Source organism: Stomoxys calcitrans, chromosome 5 (genome assembly GCF_963082655.1).
Source record: "Stomoxys calcitrans chromosome 5, idStoCalc2.1, whole genome shotgun sequence".
In the NCBI taxonomy this organism is placed as follows: domain Eukaryota; kingdom Metazoa; phylum Arthropoda; class Insecta; order Diptera; family Muscidae; genus Stomoxys; species Stomoxys calcitrans.
The window spans coordinates 30,836,029-30,854,254 of record NC_081556.1 but is presented as its reverse complement, the minus strand read 5'-3'; the positions used below and the strand labels follow the sequence as shown (position 1 = coordinate 30,854,254).

The following is an 18,226-nucleotide window of genomic DNA, read 5'->3' as shown; positions in this document are numbered from 1 at the left end:
TCTGACTGCAGAGGCTCTATAGACCGATCCATTTGAAGAAGACATATTTTTAGAGCTGAATCTAGGAACCATTGCCGGATCAAGATGATCTCAGAGAGAGAAATCTTTAACAATAACTTTCCACCAAGAAAGAAATCCTCAAGTTTTAAGATTTTTTTTGGGTGTGAAGGTACATTTATACCCTAAAAAGGTATTACAACAACCCAGCCTTTGAAAAAATTATAAATTCAAAAAGAAAATCTCTTTCAAATATTAAATAAATAAAGGAAAAAACCCGAGCGTACATACACTTTTACATTTTCTTAATTTTTTCAAAATTCCCTCATTCATTGAATACAATGCGCAATATTCGCGATATAGAACCCTCGACTTGCGGGCTTAGACAAAACGTTTATCACTTACATTTGCCTTTGTTTGTTTTGGATGCCATACGACTTTTTCAAGATCATCCACAATATGTAAGGGGTCTAAAGGAAGCTGATATTGTCAACATGTTGAAAAAGGAGTAAGTGTGGCATCTTCAAAAATGTCCCAAAGTCTCTTCAAACTTATTCGCTTGTATTTGTTTTTAAGATCCTTTGCTTGTGGTGACATTGCGGCACAAGTAAAAAATGTTCTCAAAGAACTTACCACCGCTGGTTTTGTACGCTATAATTCCCAGGGTTATCGCACATTGGGACCCTTTGCAAAACTTGGCCAGGCTCGCACGCAACGTCAATTCAATATGGCATGGGAACATTTAAAGGATTTGCAATCAATCAGTTGTACCAGCCTATATGCCTCTTCAAGTAGCCACAGCAATACATGTGGCTAAAAACGATTAGTGGTGAACAAAACATAATTTAAATAAAAAAAAAAAACATATATTTTCTAACAAGCTTTCTAAACGAATTCAAATAAAGGTTATGAACCTAACCACCTCAGAATAATTGAGTTGTTGGCTGAAAGAAATCAAGCATTAAAGGTCAACACATACTCAACAATGTGGTTGTGGTCAATGTTGGTTTATGTGAAAATAGGGAAATTTGTGGTTTACTGGGTAATGGTCTAGAATTTTGTATGATAAAATTTTATACCCTCCACCGTAGGAGGTCATTCCGTTTGCAACACATCGAAATATTCATTTACGACCCTATAAAGTATATATATTCTTGATCACCGTAAAGACGTTCTAGCCTTGTCCGTCCGTCTGTCTTTTGAAATCACGCTACAGTCTTAAAAAATAGAGATATTGAGCTCAAACTTTGCACAGATTCTTTTTTTTGTCCCTAGACAGGTAAAGTTCGAAGATGGGTTATATCGGACTATATCTTAATATCGCCCCCATATAGACCGATCCACCGATTTAAGGTCTTGGGCCCAAAAAAGGCGCATTTATTGCCCGATGTCGCCGAAATTTGGGACAGTAAGTTGTGTAAGGGCCTTCAACATCCTTCTTCAATTAAGCTCAGATCGGTCCAGATTTGGATATAGCTGCCATATAGACCGATCCCTCGCCTTAAAGTCTTGGCCCCATAAAAGGCGCATTTGTAATCCAATTTCGTTGAAATTTGGGACTGCGAGTTGTGTTAGGACCCTCGATATCTTAAATTTGGCCGAGATCGGTCCGAGCAGCCATGTAGACCGATCTCTCGATTTAAGGTCTTGGGCCCATAAAAGACGCATTTATTGTCCGATGTCGCCGAAATTTGGTACAGTGAGTCGTGTTAGGCCCCTCTATATCCTTCTTCAATTTGGCCCAGATCGTTCCAGATTTAAATATAGCTGCCATGTAGACCGATCGCTCTATTTAAATGTCGAGAAATGCCGATGTCGCCGAAATTTGGGACTGTGAGTTGTGTTAGGACCCTCGACATCCTTTTTCAATTTGGCCCAGATCGGCCCAGAATTGGATATAGCTTCCATGTAGACCGATCTTTCGATTTAAGGTCTTGAGCCCATAAAAGACGCATTTATTGTCCGATGTCGCCCAAATTTGGGACAGTGAGTTATGTTAGGCCTCTTTCTGCAATTTGGCTCAGATCGGTCCAGATTTGGTTATAGCTGCCATATAGACCGATCTCTCGATTTAAGGTCTTGGGCCCATAAAAGTCGCATTCATTTTCCGATGTCGCCGAAATTTGGGACAGTGAGTTATGTTAGGACCCTCGACATCTTTCTGCAATTTGGCTCAGATCGGTCCAGATTTGGTTATAGCTGCCATATAGACCGATCTCTCGATTTATGCTCTTAGGCCCATAAAAGTCGCATTTATTTTCCGTAGTCGCCGAAATTTGGGACAGTGAGTTATGTTAGGCCCCTCGACATCTTTTTGCATTGTGTTCAGATCGGTCCAGATTTGGATATAGCTGCCATATAGACCGATCTCTCGATTTAAGGTCTTGGGCCTATAAAAGTCGCATTTATTTTCCGATGTCGCCAAAATTTGGGTCAGTAAGTTGTGTTAGGCTCCTCGACATCTTTCTGCAATTTGGCTCAGATCGGTTTAGATTTGGATACAGCTGCTATATAGACCGATCGGTCGATCTAAGATCTTGGGTCCATAAAAGGCGCATTTATTGTCCGATGTCGTCGAAATTTGGGACAGTGAGTTATGTTAGGCCCCTCGACACCTTTTTGCAATTGGTTCAGATTGGTCCAGGTTTGGATATAGCTGCCATATAGACCGATCTCTCGATTTTAGGTCTTAGGGCCATAACAGGCGCATTTATGATGTCGTCGAAATTTGGGACATTGAGTTATGTTAGGTCCTTCGACACCTTTTTGCAATTGGTCCAGGTTTGGATATAGCTGCCATATAGACCGAACTCTCGATTTTAGGTCTTGGGCTCATAACAGACACATTTATTGTCCGATTTCGCCAAAATATGGGACATTAAGTTGTGTTAAGCTCCTTGATATCATTCTGCAAATTGGCTTAGATCGGTTCAGATTTGAATATAGCCGCCATGCTCCATAAAAGGCGCATTTATAATCCGATTTTGCTGAAATTTGACACAGGCTTTTCGCCATCCGCGTCGTATATGGTTCAGATCGTTCAATATTTGGATACAGCCACAAAAAAGTCCAATATTTTATTCTATTGGGTTGCCTAAAAAGTAATTGCGGATTTTTTAAAAAAAAGTAAATGCATTTTTAATAAAACTTAGAATGAACTTTAATCAAATATATAATTGCCATTTTGTTCGATAACCTTTTGCCATCTTCCTAGCAAATTTAGTATTCCACGCTCATAGAACTTCTGGCCTTTATCTGCAAAAAACTGAACCAAGAGCGATTTTATAGCCTCATCATTGCCGAAAGTTTTACCATTTAAGGAGTTCTGCAAAGATCGAAATAAATGGTAGTCTGATGGTGCAAGGTCAGGGCTATATGGTGGATGCATCAAAATTTCCCAGCCAAGCTCACTCAGTTTTTGGCGAGTGACCAAAGATGTGTGAGGTCTAGCGTTGTCCTGGTGGAATATGACACCTTTACGATTGACCAATTCTGGTCGCTTCTCCTTGATGGCTGTATTCAATTTGTCCAATTGTTGACAGTAAAGATCCGAATTAATCGTTTGGTTCCTTGGAAGCAGCTCAAAATATACCAGACCGTTCCAATCCCACCAAACAGACAGCATAACCTTCTTTTGGTGGATATCAGCCTTTGAAGTGGTTTGAGCTGGTTCACCATGCTTGGACCACGATCGTTTTCGACTAACGTTGTTGTAAACAATCCATTTTTCATCTCCAGATATGATTCGTTTTAAAAAATTTCGCGCACTTTTTTTCTAAAGCAAGCTAAAAGTAACAGCTGATAACTGACAGAAGAAAGAATGCAATTACAGAGTCACAAGCCGTTGAAAAAATTTGTCAACGCCGTCTATATTACTACTATATTACCGACAATTACTTTTTGGGCAACCCAATACAAAATTGAACAATGACTTGTACTTATTAGACCAGACAGAAGTAGTTCTCTTCAGCAGGAGATACAACATGTCTGCAGTGGAACCTGTCTCCTTGGGAGGAGAGAAAGTTCCATTTTCAGAAAGCGCAAAATACCTAGGTGTTTTGCTGGACAGGAAATTGAACTTCAAATCCAACATTTTGGAAAAGTCAAGAAAGGCAACTCTTGCCCTATACGCCTGCAAGAGAGCCATTGGCAAAAGTGGGGGGACGGCGCTTCAAAAATCCACCTACTGCTCAATACTCAAGCGGATCCAAAGGATGGCATGTTTGTGTATCACAGCCGCACTGAGGACGACACCATCTGATGCACCGGATTTAATGCTATATCTCATGCATCTGGACAAGGTGGCTAGACAAATTGCAGAGACCACTGCCGTGAAGTTAAGGGAGCTTTCTCATTGGTCATGTGGCGGCTTCAGACACTGTGGTATCCTCGATACAATATCCGATGTTCCAGGCAGTGTAGATTACAATCTACCTGAGCCGCTTTTTGATAAAAAGTACTGTACCACTATTCCTGATAGAACCGATTGGAACTGTGATATCCCTGGTAACGGAAGTTACATAGACTTCTATACGAATGGTTCCAAACTAGACGACCAGGTGGGCTTTGGGGTTTACTCTAAAGATCTAGAGCTGGTCATATCGAAAAGGTTACCCGACCACTGCAATGTGTATCAAGCGGAGATCTTTGCAATTAAGAAAATGGTGGAATGGCTAAGATATAATGTCATTACGACTCTTGGCATAAATATCTTCTCAGACAGCCACTTAGCCATTAAATCCCTGGAGTACGCATTTCTGAACACAAAAACCACCCTCGACTGTGGCGGATCTTTCAACTAGATGGCTGAACAGTTCAAAATTCACCTGTTCTGGATGCCGGGCCACAGAGATATCCCAGGGAATGATAAAGCGGACGAGCTTGCGAGACTAGGAACTTCCCTACACATTCCAGGGATACTGGAATCTGTGGGTAAGCTTCTAGCGACATGTAAACTAAGTTTTCAGGACCAGGCCCGAAGGATAATGAATGAACTAGAAGACATTTTTCTTCTTTTATTCCTGTGGTATCACAATGGACAAAAACGTCGAAGTGAGTCTGTAACAGACTGCCACATAAACTTATCCTACCATATTAGACCACTCAATGTCCGTGCCGAATTTAGTCCAAATCGGACCATATTTCGATATAGCTGCTATGGGGACATAAATTACGCATTCTTCACCGGATTATGGCGAAAGGTGGTATATATATCCGAGGTGGGGGGTATCCAAAGTTCGGCCCGGCCAAACTTAACGCCCATTTAATTGTTTAAGTTAGTTTGTTCAATTCTAGGCAATGGTTGCAGGGAGTGAATGACAAAATTATATAGTATGATATGTATAAAAGATAATGCTTTTGGTTAGGTCATAAGATCCTTTCCATTCAAATTTCGCTAGCTGACTGAGTCAAATGTTATTTCACAAGAGACTAAAGACTGACTAAAAACATATGGATTTGTCTTTTTAATTTTCCTTATTTATTTATTAATTTCAATATCAAATTTAAAAGCAATCATCAATGCTGGGCAATGTACCGTCACAGTATTTCCAGGTGGACCAGGCAGTCCATCCTTGTTGTTTCAATACCAATTGGGCGCACTTGACGGCGGGTTCAATGCTGTCAACCAAGAAATCGTCACACTTGATCTTGCACTCGTTGTAGGAGAAGGCACCAGAGGGAGGAGAGCACCAGTAGTAGTTGTTGATTTGGAAGATGCCATAGTCACGGGAGCCATTGGAGTTCAAGGAGCCAACAGCCTTGGTATTGTAGGAGGACTCATGTTGGGCAATGCAAGTCCAGCGAGCCAATTGATTCTTGGGCACACCCAATTTGTACATCTCCTTGGCCAAGGAACAACGAGTGTAAACCTCAGCGAAGGCAGGAGCGACCAAGAGGACGGCGGCCAAAACAGCGAAAGTAAGCTTGAACATTTTGCTTCAATTGTAGTCAAAGAAAACTATGCCTTTCTCCAGCAAAGCAAGCAATTTTATAGCAAAACTCAAGAGACTAAAACAAAACAAAAATTTTCCGTAAGTATATCAAAGATAATGTGTGATTGATGATCATTTTAAACAAAATACTTTTATTCTATATTTCAAATTACATTTCAAAGTAGGATCACATGCTGATAAGGCAAACATTATTATGGGTTTTTTAAAATATAAATTAACTTAACACTGTTTTCACTTATATGGATCATGATAAACAGTTTTTGGCATTAGTTAGATACCGGTCATTGTATAGCTCCCACAATAGTGGTGCAGTTTGCAGTTCCTGTTGTGCCATAAAATACATATGAATGTGTACTTTGTTTACGAATTTCATTCTGGGAGCTAAAACTCTCAATTGGATCCCTTACAAAGTACAACATCCAATACGAGTTATAATGAACCGATTGCTAAATATCTCGTATTTTCTCATTAGGATCAAACGGAAAAAATTGGAGGGAATGCGTTTCAAAAAACTAACCTTTGTTTTTTTTCCATCACTATATCCTCTGATATTGATCCTTGGTGCGTCTCTGGGTTCGGAGTGCGGAAAGCACTTCACTCGCCCATTTCGTAATCCATCGAGCCGCAGTTTGTCTATTAATCCGCCCATCTGTTTCACACTCCATACGGCCGTCCTTACATTCCTCAGTCTATTAATTCGCCTTGTGTTCGATACTTCGTTCGTTTTCGTTCCGCACTTCACTACTTTCTCTCTGCACTTCTTGCCGTCGTCTCTCCGGCAGTCAGTGCCCTTCTTCGTGGACCTTTACCGACTTTGATATGTCCGTCAATCAGTCAGCATTCTGTCCTGTATGTCTTTCAATTTGTTCGGAATTTTTCCTATTCCTATTCTGTTGCGGCTCCCATTATCTACTGCGTACTTTATCTTGGCAGTCATGTATAAACCTCAGTTCGTAGAAAAGGTCTTCGGTTTCATTGGCTTTTCGCCGAGTCTGCGATTAATTTGTCTGTGCCATTATTCGTCATTTACTCAAACCATCATCGTTCATCTTTTTCCCCTTTCTTTTGGCCTCAATCTATCCAATTCTTAGACTTTCTATTCGACACTCAGTTCTTCTTACCACACTCAGTTCATCACTCTGAACTTGCACTTCGTACGTCCATTTCTCAGCTATCCATCCTTAGTCAGTCTGTGCGTTTTCATTCGTTCTTCAATAAGTCAGTATTTGTTCCAATTCTTTTTCAGCCCACCACTCAGTCCCAATTCTTTTCTGCAATTTCTCCATATGCTCCGCACTTTGTCTGGCTGTCTCTTAGTTCTTTGATTCCACAATGCAATCTTCGTTCTAAGTGTGGGAAGAATTTATTTATTCGTCCGCTCGTCATCCGTCAGTCTGGAACTTGTTTCTTCTGTCTAACCTTAGGTTGGGTTAAATGCCACATGACTAGTAATCACACGTCCACCTTAGATCAATTTGGTTCGACCTAAAATAAGTTAGAAGAGAAAAAGTGAGAGTATGGTCTAGGCAGCCAAACCAAGCCTCTGCAGAAGTCAAGAATGACAAGAAGTCTGTGCCTGGAGGAAATCTTGGCACGGATAAAGTTATCACACTCAATATCTTGTGTCTTCTCCTCGCAACAAAAAAGTTGCTCGACCATCTACACTCCTTCTCGTCATCACTCCCTGCAGAAGTTTCTCTCTCTCCCTCTGTATTCAGCACGCCGTCAAAGACTGAAGTTGCAATTACCAGACAGGAAAGCAATCCGATATAATGCTTCCTCAGCCATAGGATATGCGAAGTCCTGTTCTTGGAACCCGCAGAACCAGCCCACGCCTCATTTGCTCGATCATCGTAGAAACCATCCACCTGACCAAAAGTTGCACAGGAGAGGGCTCACTGATTCCTCACTAGCTTGCCGGCTGCTTCATTCCCCGCCACCCTTTGATGATCTGAGACCCAGCAGAGAGTGATATCTTTCTCTATGGGTCGAAAGAGCTATTGTTTAATCTTCTATCCAGTCTCGACCATATATGGCGGGACCAGTGTCTTCAGGACAGCATAGACCTACACCTGAAAGATACTACACCCGTCCAGAAGCCTATATGACTCCCTGATTGCAAGAAACATCCTTTATCAGACTGTTTAGACATGCATCTGTTTCGCTCTTCATTCGTCCGGCCTTCAAATTTTGTGTCTGTACGTTTTGCCGGAGAACTGCAGTGGGCCTACTTGTGGTGCCCATCCTTAAATATGCTTTGTGGCAGGATTATTAGTGCAAACCAGGAAGATAGTGTGGTCAGAGGGCGGCTGACAGAAATGGGTTGAAAACCAATTCACTCGCAAATTCAAGATAACGGAGCTCAGATTCCCGTCCTTGGACGGGTTCACCCTGTAGCTTTCGAAGGAAGCGAAGTTTCTTGGCATAGTCCTCTATTCGAAGCTGAATACGAGAGGAATCGGAGGAAAGGCTCTGTGCGCTTTTTACTCTTGCAGCAGGATTTTCGCAAGGAAGGTGGGGGTACCCCCAAGATGGTTCATTAGATGCACACGTCCATTGAGAGACCAGTGCTGACCTATGTGGCACTGTTATGGTGGAGGACCTTGGATAAGAGGACTCGTACGAGGTAGTTCGGGAGGGTCCGGAGACTTGCCTGCGTCGGAGTCACAGGGACACTAAGATAAGTACAGCTGGCAGGTCTGGAAGCGATGCTGAATATGCGAAGCTTGATACACATTTAGGAGGACAGTTACGGCCATAGCTCAATTCCGGATACTATTGATACGGAAGGTAGACTGAGGAGAGACCTATCTGGAACTGGCACTGATTGGAACTAGGACATTCAGGGATAAATGGATATAATAAACCCTGATATAAATTCCCGGACATGATGGGATTCGAGGGAATGATGGGGCGGATGGATGCACCAGGAGGGGTGCGCCTGTGCCAGGCGAACCAGTAACCAGTCTTGCCGACGTTCCATTTCTCGAGCTACTGAACATAGTAGAAGAGTTGGCCAGAGCGGGATCGGTGGCGAGATGGGACTCAGCGGGGTGGTTGCCGGACCGCTTAGGCGCTCTTACCCGACAGAGGACCAAGGTCGGGAAGAGAACAATAAGAGGTCGCTGGGCTCATTGATAAGCGCATGGGAATCCTGGACAATGACTTTTGCAGGAGTTGTCTTAATTGAGCACTTGCCCGGTTCATTTCGGGGTCTGCAGGGATGCGAGCTCTCCTCTCTGGGGAGGCGGTTCTTCGGCGATCTGTGTGATCTTGCGAACGTACCTCCGTTAGGTCTCCTGAGCTTTGTTAACGCGACGGGAGGTTTACGAGGTTGCGATAAGATCGGGCGAAGGCACATACATGCTTGCGTGAGAGATAGGCGTGGTTCTCCATTACTCCTGTTTATTTGATTCGTGTATAACCTCTTGACATGGTTCGGAGCCTTACATCTTCTTGCTCTTCTCATTCTTTCTAGTGTATTACAATGGGCCCAACTTGCCTCCGAGTTATGTCACCTATGGTGGAAACCCGTTCAAATTAACTTAACCTTGTCCTTGACCGTATATAGTTCTGCACTTTATCCGTTTATTCCTTACTCTGTCCGATTATATCTCAGTTTGTCCTACCCTGTACCTGTCTTCTCTTTTCTACATCTGTTCATGCACATCGCCCTCTATCGCTCTGTCTCGTAGTTCGGTGGTATGATATAAGGCCACAATGCAAAAAAGCCCCAAACCGAAAACGTAAATAAAGACTTAAAAAATTTGCCTTCATTTGACAATGAAATAAAACCTCAATATTAAAAATGAAATAAGGCCTCAACGAAATGAGAAAACACCCCAAACTTAAATAAAATAGCGCCCCCAAATGAGATCCCCCTAAATGGTAGTAGTAAGTTTATTGTTTGCTCCCTGTATGACTCCTCAATCTAAGCAAAACGAAATAAAGCCCCAAAAATTAGGTTTAAGACTTTGTCTCATTTCCAATGCTGGGGTCTTATTTCATATGAAACGAAGCCATAATTTTTAAAATTAAATAAAGCCGCAAAAAATTTAATTAAGCCCCAAATATCGTTGTTTTTGTTTCATGTATAAAAGTTTGAGGACTCATTTCATTTTCCGTTTGGGGCTTTTTTTGCATTGGGGCCTTATTTCATACCGCCCGTAGTTCAACCATAATTTACTTTCATATCTCTTTTTTTCCATCCCAAGTCCATTCTTTTCTAAATTTTCCCTTCTTTTGCTTACTTGACGCTTAATTAAAGAATTGATCTACCGATAACCCATCATCTTAGATACCCTGCAGTCATGGTTGTCGCCCCGTATCTTCTTCCGCCTTTAGTCAATCCGTTCCCAAACAGTATGATTGTGCCACACCTACTTCGTTTCTTTCGCACTTCATTTGGCCTTGCCTAAATCCCTCTTTCATCCATTCCGTCTGTCTATTAACCATATTTTTCTCAGTTTTCAATTTGGCGTTGTTCTTATCGTCAGTAAGTTCGTCTGTCCTTGCAGATTATCTCTTCTTTCCAGCTATTTCCATTAACAACCCACACGTGGAGTTCGTGGACAAATTTATGACGATCTATCGATGGTCTCTAAGTTCATCGTTCATTTGACCTTGTCTGGCAAGCCATCCTAACTTCCATTTATCAGTTCACCGTTCCACCGTTCATTACTTGTGAGAAATTGCTACTAGTTTTGATTGACCAGAATACTTTAATCTGGAATCCCTTGAGTTTTGATCTCCATCAGAGCCAACCCAAAATGTTATAGGCGGTGGTTGTGTTTAAATCTAAAGTAGAGGGGAGTGCAATCACTATGGGAATGTTGCAGAAGTTTTATAAGATTGTTCACATCCCTTGGTAGGATTGGAGCCTTACCAAGGGATGTGAAGAACTCCAAATAATCCGTACATTATAGCTTATGTTTCAAAGCGGAGGTTTAAGTCCAGTATTGTTAGTATATTATGGTAGACTCCTTCAATAAACACATCTAGGACTTTCCGTTCCTCCTATTATCCTTTTTATTTTCTGAAAGTTTGGTCAAATTTAGAATTGAGTCAATTTGTTTTAGGTTTTTAAGCTGCCATGTATATTTTCGGTTTACAATTTTTGCACAATCCTTTTAGTTGACTTCTTGAGAACCTAAAAGGCATCGATTTAACGATATGATATGCCCCACATTCTCCCATATAAACGAAGGTTTCTAAAAGATTTTATATACCTTGGTTTATGTTAAATCTCAACTTTTTAAAAACGTAATTCAATCATAATAAAAATAAACCAAATATTAACAGGTGTTTTGTCACAGGCGATGTTATCGAAGTTTTCTTGTGTAAACCTTTGCTGAAAGGCTAATTTTAATGTCACCCCTTCAGCAGGATAACATAAAAGAAAAAGCAACGCACTCTCATATGTAGTTCATCAAGTATGAGGCATGGGTTCAAATGGTGGCGCATGTTGGCGTTTAACCCCTAATTATGGTCACATGCTCAGGTGTCGACCCATAGGGTTAAGTGTTAAAAAGGATGTTGGCCACATGGAATGTGTGAGTGTGTGTTGTATTTGTGCAAGTGACATCCTTTTAAGCCATAAAGTTCATTGGCAACATATGTTTTGTTTCCAAAAACAATTTGGCAATTTCCTTACCAAAGGACATCAAACAAAATGAATGGCTCATTTAACAGACCAGCGGGCTACATGGATGGATATCATCCCTCCTTTACAGTTTCGAGTTTGTGTGCTCATCATTATTAGCGATACATAATTCATGGCCTCATAATAAAAGACAACAGAAGACACATAATAATTATGTCCCAACTATCATTCAAGTATTATCGGTAATTATTCCCAAAAACAAAATAAGTCCACCAAAAATATTATCAAAGTACTAAATTTGTGTATGTAGGCTTTTATTCCGCTTTGAATTTTGATTTAGCCCTTTTTAAGTGTTGGGGTTGTCATTGCAAGGATATGCGTGCCTGCAGAGGGCTGTTATTTATCTTAATGGTTTTCTTTTTATTCCGCTTAGAGCTCATATATCATTTTCTGTACAAAGTAAACATTGAGGGTATGCACTGTCCACCTCTCTACTTTTATGATGTATGTGTTAATGTGTGGTAATTGGTAGTATTTGTTTTCTTTTTGGGATTTTGGTTTTAAGCCATTGTTTGATTATTACTAATATTTATAGAACTAATGATATGGGTAGCATTCAGTTTCATATTCCCTAAGATTGGTTCACGTTATTTAGATTCATGTAAGACAGTCTTCAGTTATTAAATACTGGTTTTATTATGAAGGATATTTTAAATCAAGTACTTACCAAGGATGTTGAAAATAACCACAAATTACTATGAGCAAAATATCAGCCAATTGGCAGTTATATCAGGTTATACACGGATTTGGACCATACTAAACGTGATTGTTGAAAGTCGCACCGGAACACTACGTGCAAAATTTCAGCCAAATCGGATAACAATTGCGGCGTCCAGGGGCTCAGGAAGTTAAATAGGAATATGGGTTTATATGGGAGCTATATCAGGTTATAAACCGATTCGGACCGTACATGGTATTATTGCTGCATGTTGTAACAGAACACTACAGAACAGTCAAATCGGATAACAATTGCGTCTTCCAGGGGTTCAAGAAGTCAAGTCGAAAGACCACTTTCTATGAGAGCTTTATTCAAATCTGAACCGATAGGCCCATTTGCATTTGATTAACTCCTTCTTACACTCCGAGACTCTTCGTGACCTTAATGCTGTGATTGGTATATGCCCGATGTCCAGTTTACTGTCCGTAAAGACGTTAACACTCGACGTGCTCGAGTTAATAGCATATCAACTCACGTATACGATACCAACCTATGAATACCAACTCACGCATATCAACTCAGACATACCAACTCACGCATATCATTTCACACATTCCGTGATCGCCCGGATCTTCGACTGCAGGGCCGTATTATGACCATGCCATCCGACAACAGATCTTCATTAGACTTCTTGAGCCTTAGAAGCCTCAATTCTCATTTGATTTGTCTGAAATTTGGTCAGTGCCAAGATTTATCCGAAACGGTCAATATGGTGATATAGACCCCCTTAGTACCGATATCCCGATATGACTTCTGGTGAATAAAATAATTGAAATACAAACTCAGTTAATTAGGTTAAGTTTTTAGCGGAATCCATGGTGGTGGCCGGACTTACTACGCTTTCACTTGTTTTAGCCATACATTGTCCGGTCATTCTGCATGAGTGTTTGTGGGATATTTTAAGGATATTTGAAGGACCTCAGACACTTGGTACCCTTCATTTAAGCCCCATATCCCGTTCGACCCACATGCCTACATTCTAAATCGGGCAGCTACCCAGACATTTGGTGTCCAAAATTAATATCATCTGCATTCTCCACTTCCAAAGACTTTTGTTTGAGCTACATATTGTCTCGAACGGCCCATATGTTTTTTGAAATACCTTTCAATTGAGACCCATATTGTCCCAATCGATTTACATATCCGTTTGGGTGGGTGGGTTTTTGGATCCCGACGCCCCCCCTGAGACTTTACACCATATTTTGATATATGTTTCGTATTATATTCCTAAATACCCTCGATTGAGTAACATATTGCCCCCATCGGTCCACTTTTAATTTCGGGTGCCTATTACTCCTTCCAGACCAACCTTCACAATTTTTAAAAATTTCAAGAAAATCGGTAAACCAATTGACTTTATGGGGGATCTCACGATCTGGATCCCCCCATAGGATTTTCGACATCCTACCGACCGTATTGCTGCTCCACAGTGTTGCATGCGCATTCGTCGTCCACGCCCTTAACTCGGACTGCGTCGACCCGAAAGGCTTCGGTTTAACCAAGTTTATTGACGGCAGTCCTCTGCCTTCTCCGCCAAATCATCTGTCCCTTCATTCCCCCTTACTCCGGCCCCTGGCCCGGCACCCAAACGATGCGGATTTTGCCATCCTCAGAGAAGGCGTTAATATACTTTATACACTGCTGCAGACTGTTCGTAACCTTATCGTCCTGGTTGTTATTGCCCTTATGGCGATTTTACTGTCCGCAAAGATGTTCACACTCGATGTCCTCGCATTAGCACCACACCACTTCATGCATTCCGTGATCGCCCGAATCTCCGCCTGCAGGACCGTTTTATGGTCAGGCAGTCTAAAACAGATCTCAGTCCCTGGGTTCTCAATGTAGACTCCCAGGCCCACTCTGTACTCTAGCGTTGATCTATCCGTGTAACATGATCTTCCAGATGGCAATACTAGGGTTCTGTCAATCCAAGACTGCGCCGCTGGCAGCAGTGCCTTGCACTCGTCCTCAAGGTTCATCTCAGTTATCCGATCGGATAACTCTGCCCTTCCTTCCAGGTTTCCTATCGTCGCTTCGATTATACGGCGATGGTATGAGCTGCTACCATCCTCATGCATCGAATTAAATCTCATGGCCGTCAATGGTTCGGATATCTGGAATAGTCTCCAGTGCCCTAGTGGGCGTGGTCCTCATCGCTCCGCATATGCCAAGACCACATTTTCTCTGAACCTGTTGTATGGTGCTTATGTTGAACTTTTTCTCCATAGCAGTCCACCAAACTACAGAGGCGTAAGTAAGAATTGGTCTAATCAGGCTCCTGTAGAGCCAGTGGACTATCCTCGGATTCAGGCCCCATTTCGAGCCTACGGCCCTTCTACATAGTGCCCAACATCTGTGAGCCTTCTCAGTACGCTCCAGAATGTGACACTTCCAATACAGTTTCCTGTCCAAGATCATACCTAAGTGTTTTACCTTGTCAGTTTAACCTTCAGCCAAATCGGAGAAAAAATACGGCTTCCAGGGGCTCAATAATTCTAATCGGGAGAACGGTTTACATGGGAGCTATATCCAAATTTGAACCCATATGGCCCATTTGCAATCCCCAACGACCTACATCAATATTAAGTATCTGTACAAAATTTCAAGCGGCTAGCTTTACGCGTTCGACAGTTATTGTGATTTAGACAAACGGACCTATGGACGGATATGGCTAGATCGAATTAGGATGTCGAGACGATCAAGAATATATATACTTTATGGGGTCAATATTTCGAGGTGTTACAAACGGAATGACTATATAAGTATACCCCCACTCTATGGTGGGTATAAGAATATGGACGCTAATGAAAAATATTGAAGAGAAGAGTGTGAATCTGAAATCTAAATATAGACAATGCATCTGGGGGCCGAAAATGTTGGGCGATAGAGACTATATGGAACTTAAATGAAAGGTTTTTGGGGGTAAGTTACGAATCTAAAAACCATAACCATAACCAACTGTCCGGGAGCCGCCCACCCTATTTAACCCCACCAAAAAATTTTCATAAAATTGGAAGCACTAACAATTCCGTGTGCATACTGCCTTGAGGTGCACTGGTTTTTTTGCGCTGATTTCAGCAGTACTTTTACTAACTATGTAAGGGAAGAATATAATAATTCGACCGCGATGCAAGAAATTGTAGTACTGAGACTAGCGCATTTTTGGTGCTTTACCGTAGGTGGGTGCTTCCTAATCCGCATATATAGTTGCACTTCTGTACGGAAGCATTGTTATTGTGTTTTGGCACGATCATCTAACGAATGCCAGGACATGTAACGTTTTTAAATGAACATTGAAGTGGTAAAGATCTTCATTTTGTGCTTCCACATGCCCTGAATTGCATATATAGTGGAAGCGCATTCAAGTAGCACATTGACTTATAATTCCAGCAGTGAATTTTAGTGCACCAGCAGCACTGTATGACTTTAACATTCCTTACAGAGCTGCTGTAAATTCAGCAAGTTTTTAGTTGGGACCCCAAACCTAGGACTTGTAGACCGATCAGGACACTTTGGGTGTCAAGTGAAAAGTACTTAAGAGCCAAGTTTTTTTTTTGCCAAAATCATTCCTGTATTTTACCACTTAAATCAAATACAATTTAGAAACAATCATCAATGCTGGGCAAGGTACCGTCGCAGTACTTCCAGGTGGACCAGGCAGTCCAGCCTTGTTGTTTCAAAACCAGTTGGGCGCACTTGACGGCGGGTTCAATGCTGTCAACCAAGAAATCGTCACACTTGATCTTGCATTCGTTGTAAGAGAAGGCACCAGAGGGAGGAGAGCACCAGTAGTAGTTGTTGATTTGGAAGATGCCATAGTCGCGGGAGCCATTAGAGTTCAGAGAGCCAACAGCCTTGGTGTTGTAGGAGGATTCATGTTGGGCAATGCAAGTCCAGCGAGCCAATTGATTCTTGGGCACACCCAATTTGTACATTTCCTTGGCCAAGGAGCAACGAGTGTAGACCTCAGCGAAGGCGGGTGCCACCAAAAGGACGGCTGCCAAAACAGCGAAAGTGAGCTTGAACATATTGCTTCTGTTGTATTCCAAAAACAAACTATAACAGTAAGCATCTTTTGAAACCCTTTTATAGCAAAAAACTTATTGTGTGTTAAGGGAAAAATTATCTACTGTAACTTATGATCAAAAAATGCTTTCATTTGATCCGTACAAGGTAAGACAATGCCAAATAAATTCATATCAGTAATGAAGAATTATATCTATGACCATTTTATTTTTTTTGGTTTGCCTTATCGCTATAAGTTTGATACGTATATATTTACATATGTAGAACAAATATTACGTTTAAAATGTTCATCAATCACACATTATCTCTCTTATGCTTAGGCAAAGCTTATGCCTTATTTTTTTTTTTATTTTTCTTGTGCCTTATTTTGCTATAAAAAGGCTTGTCCACCAAGGGAAGAGCATAGTTTTTCTTTAACTACAATTAAAGCAAAATGTTCAAGCTCACTTTCGCTGTTTTGGCTGCTGTCCTTTTGGTCGCACCCGCCTTTGCTGAGGTCTACACTCGTTGCTCCTTGGCCAAGGAAATGTACAAATTGGGTGTTCCCAAGAATCAATTGGCTCGCTGGACTTGCATTGCCCAACATGAATCCTCTTTTAACACCAAAGCTGTGGGCTCCCTGAACTCCAATGGCTCCCGCGACTATGGTATCTTCCAAATTAACAACTATTACTGGTGTTCTCCTCCCTCTGGTGCCTTCTCTTACAACGAATGCAAGATCAAGTGCGACGATTTCTTGGTTGACAGCATTGAACCCGCCGTCAAGTGCGCCCAATTGGTATTGAAACAACAAGGCTGGACTGCCTGGTCCACCTGGAAGTACTGCGACGGTACCTTGCCCAGCATCGATGACTGCTTCTAAATTGAGTTTGAGTTTAATGAAATAAAAGAAAATTAAGTAAAAGAATTTTTGTTGTAGTTTATTATCTGATGTTGATTTTTGATCAGCAATTTTAGGTATTTCATCATAACTTAATGGCTGTTTACCTTGTCGGATTTGTATAACAACCTGTTACTTTTGATGGGAATGGTTGTCAAAATTGCATTTCAATAAAAATTTGTTTTCATTTTTTTATTTGTACCGGAAATATTGTCAAAAATTTATTCGTAAAAAAAATTTGCCGGTTATTAATTCTTTAAGCTACCACAGCCACAAGGCTTGGGGGTTTTTTCAATTTGTCATTCCGTTTGCAACTCATAGAAATATCCGTTTCCGACCCTATAATGTGTATATATTCCAGGTCGCCGTAAGCCAATCTTTTCGTTTTTTATAAACTGGTTAGTTCGAAGAAGAACTATATCGGACTATATCTTAATATATATAGCCGATCAGCCCATTTAAGGTCTCAGGCCCATTTAAGCCACAGTTGTTATCCGATTTTGCTGACATATGCGGCAGTGAATTATGTAATCGACATTAGTGTTTAATATGGCCCAGATCGGTCTACACTTGGATATAGCTGCCATACATACTGATCACCAGGTTTAAGTTTTTGGGTCCATAAAAGGTGCATTTAATAACCCATTTCGGTGAAATTTGGCATATTGAGCTGTTTAAAGCTCTTTGGCATCCGTGTTCAATATCGGACTTGGTTTAATGAGGTTAATATATACTATTGGGTTGCCCAAAAAGTAATTGCGAATTTTTCATATAGTCGGCGTTGACAAATTTTTTCACAGCTTGTGACTCTGTAATTGCATTCTTTCTTCTGTCAGTTATCAGCTGTTACTTTTAGCTTGCTTTAGAAAAAAAGTGTAAAAAAGTATATTTGATTAAAGTTCATTCTAAGTTTTATTAAAAATGCATTTACTTTCTTTTAAAAAATCCGCAATTACTTTTTGGGCAACCCATTAATATCCGAGGTGGTG

General features: G+C 41.1%; 4 protein-coding genes across 4 annotated transcripts; 2 read left to right on the top strand and 2 right to left on the bottom strand.

The window, feature by feature from the left end:
• The first annotated feature begins 226 nt into the window (after nucleotides 1-226).
• On the top strand, nucleotides 227-1,016 carry LOC106091217 (uncharacterized). Its single transcript, XM_013257688.2, has 2 exons — nucleotides 227-505; nucleotides 574-1,016. Exons 1-2 carry the CDS (start codon nucleotides 339-341, stop codon nucleotides 812-814), a joined length of 408 nt encoding a protein of 135 aa, XP_013113142.2. The 5' UTR covers nucleotides 227-338; the 3' UTR covers nucleotides 815-1,016.
• A 4,472-nt stretch (nucleotides 1,017-5,488) lies between these two features.
• LOC106091211 (lysozyme 2) lies at nucleotides 5,489-6,009 on the bottom strand. Its single transcript, XM_013257682.2, has one exon. The coding sequence runs from the start codon at nucleotides 5,928-5,930 to the stop codon at nucleotides 5,502-5,504; it is 429 nt and encodes a 142-aa protein (XP_013113136.1). The 5' UTR covers nucleotides 5,931-6,009; the 3' UTR covers nucleotides 5,489-5,501.
• Nucleotides 6,010-15,930: 9,921 nt separating this feature from the next.
• Nucleotides 15,931-16,359, bottom strand: LOC106091216 (lysozyme 2). Its single transcript, XM_013257687.2, has one exon. It carries the CDS (start codon nucleotides 16,357-16,359, stop codon nucleotides 15,931-15,933), a length of 429 nt encoding a protein of 142 aa, XP_013113141.1.
• A 405-nt stretch (nucleotides 16,360-16,764) lies between these two features.
• On the top strand, nucleotides 16,765-17,222 carry LOC106091213 (lysozyme 2-like). Its single transcript, XM_013257684.2, has one exon. It carries the CDS (start codon nucleotides 16,791-16,793, stop codon nucleotides 17,217-17,219), a length of 429 nt encoding a protein of 142 aa, XP_013113138.1. The 5' UTR covers nucleotides 16,765-16,790; the 3' UTR covers nucleotides 17,220-17,222.
• Nucleotides 17,223-18,226: the final 1,004 nt, after the last annotated feature.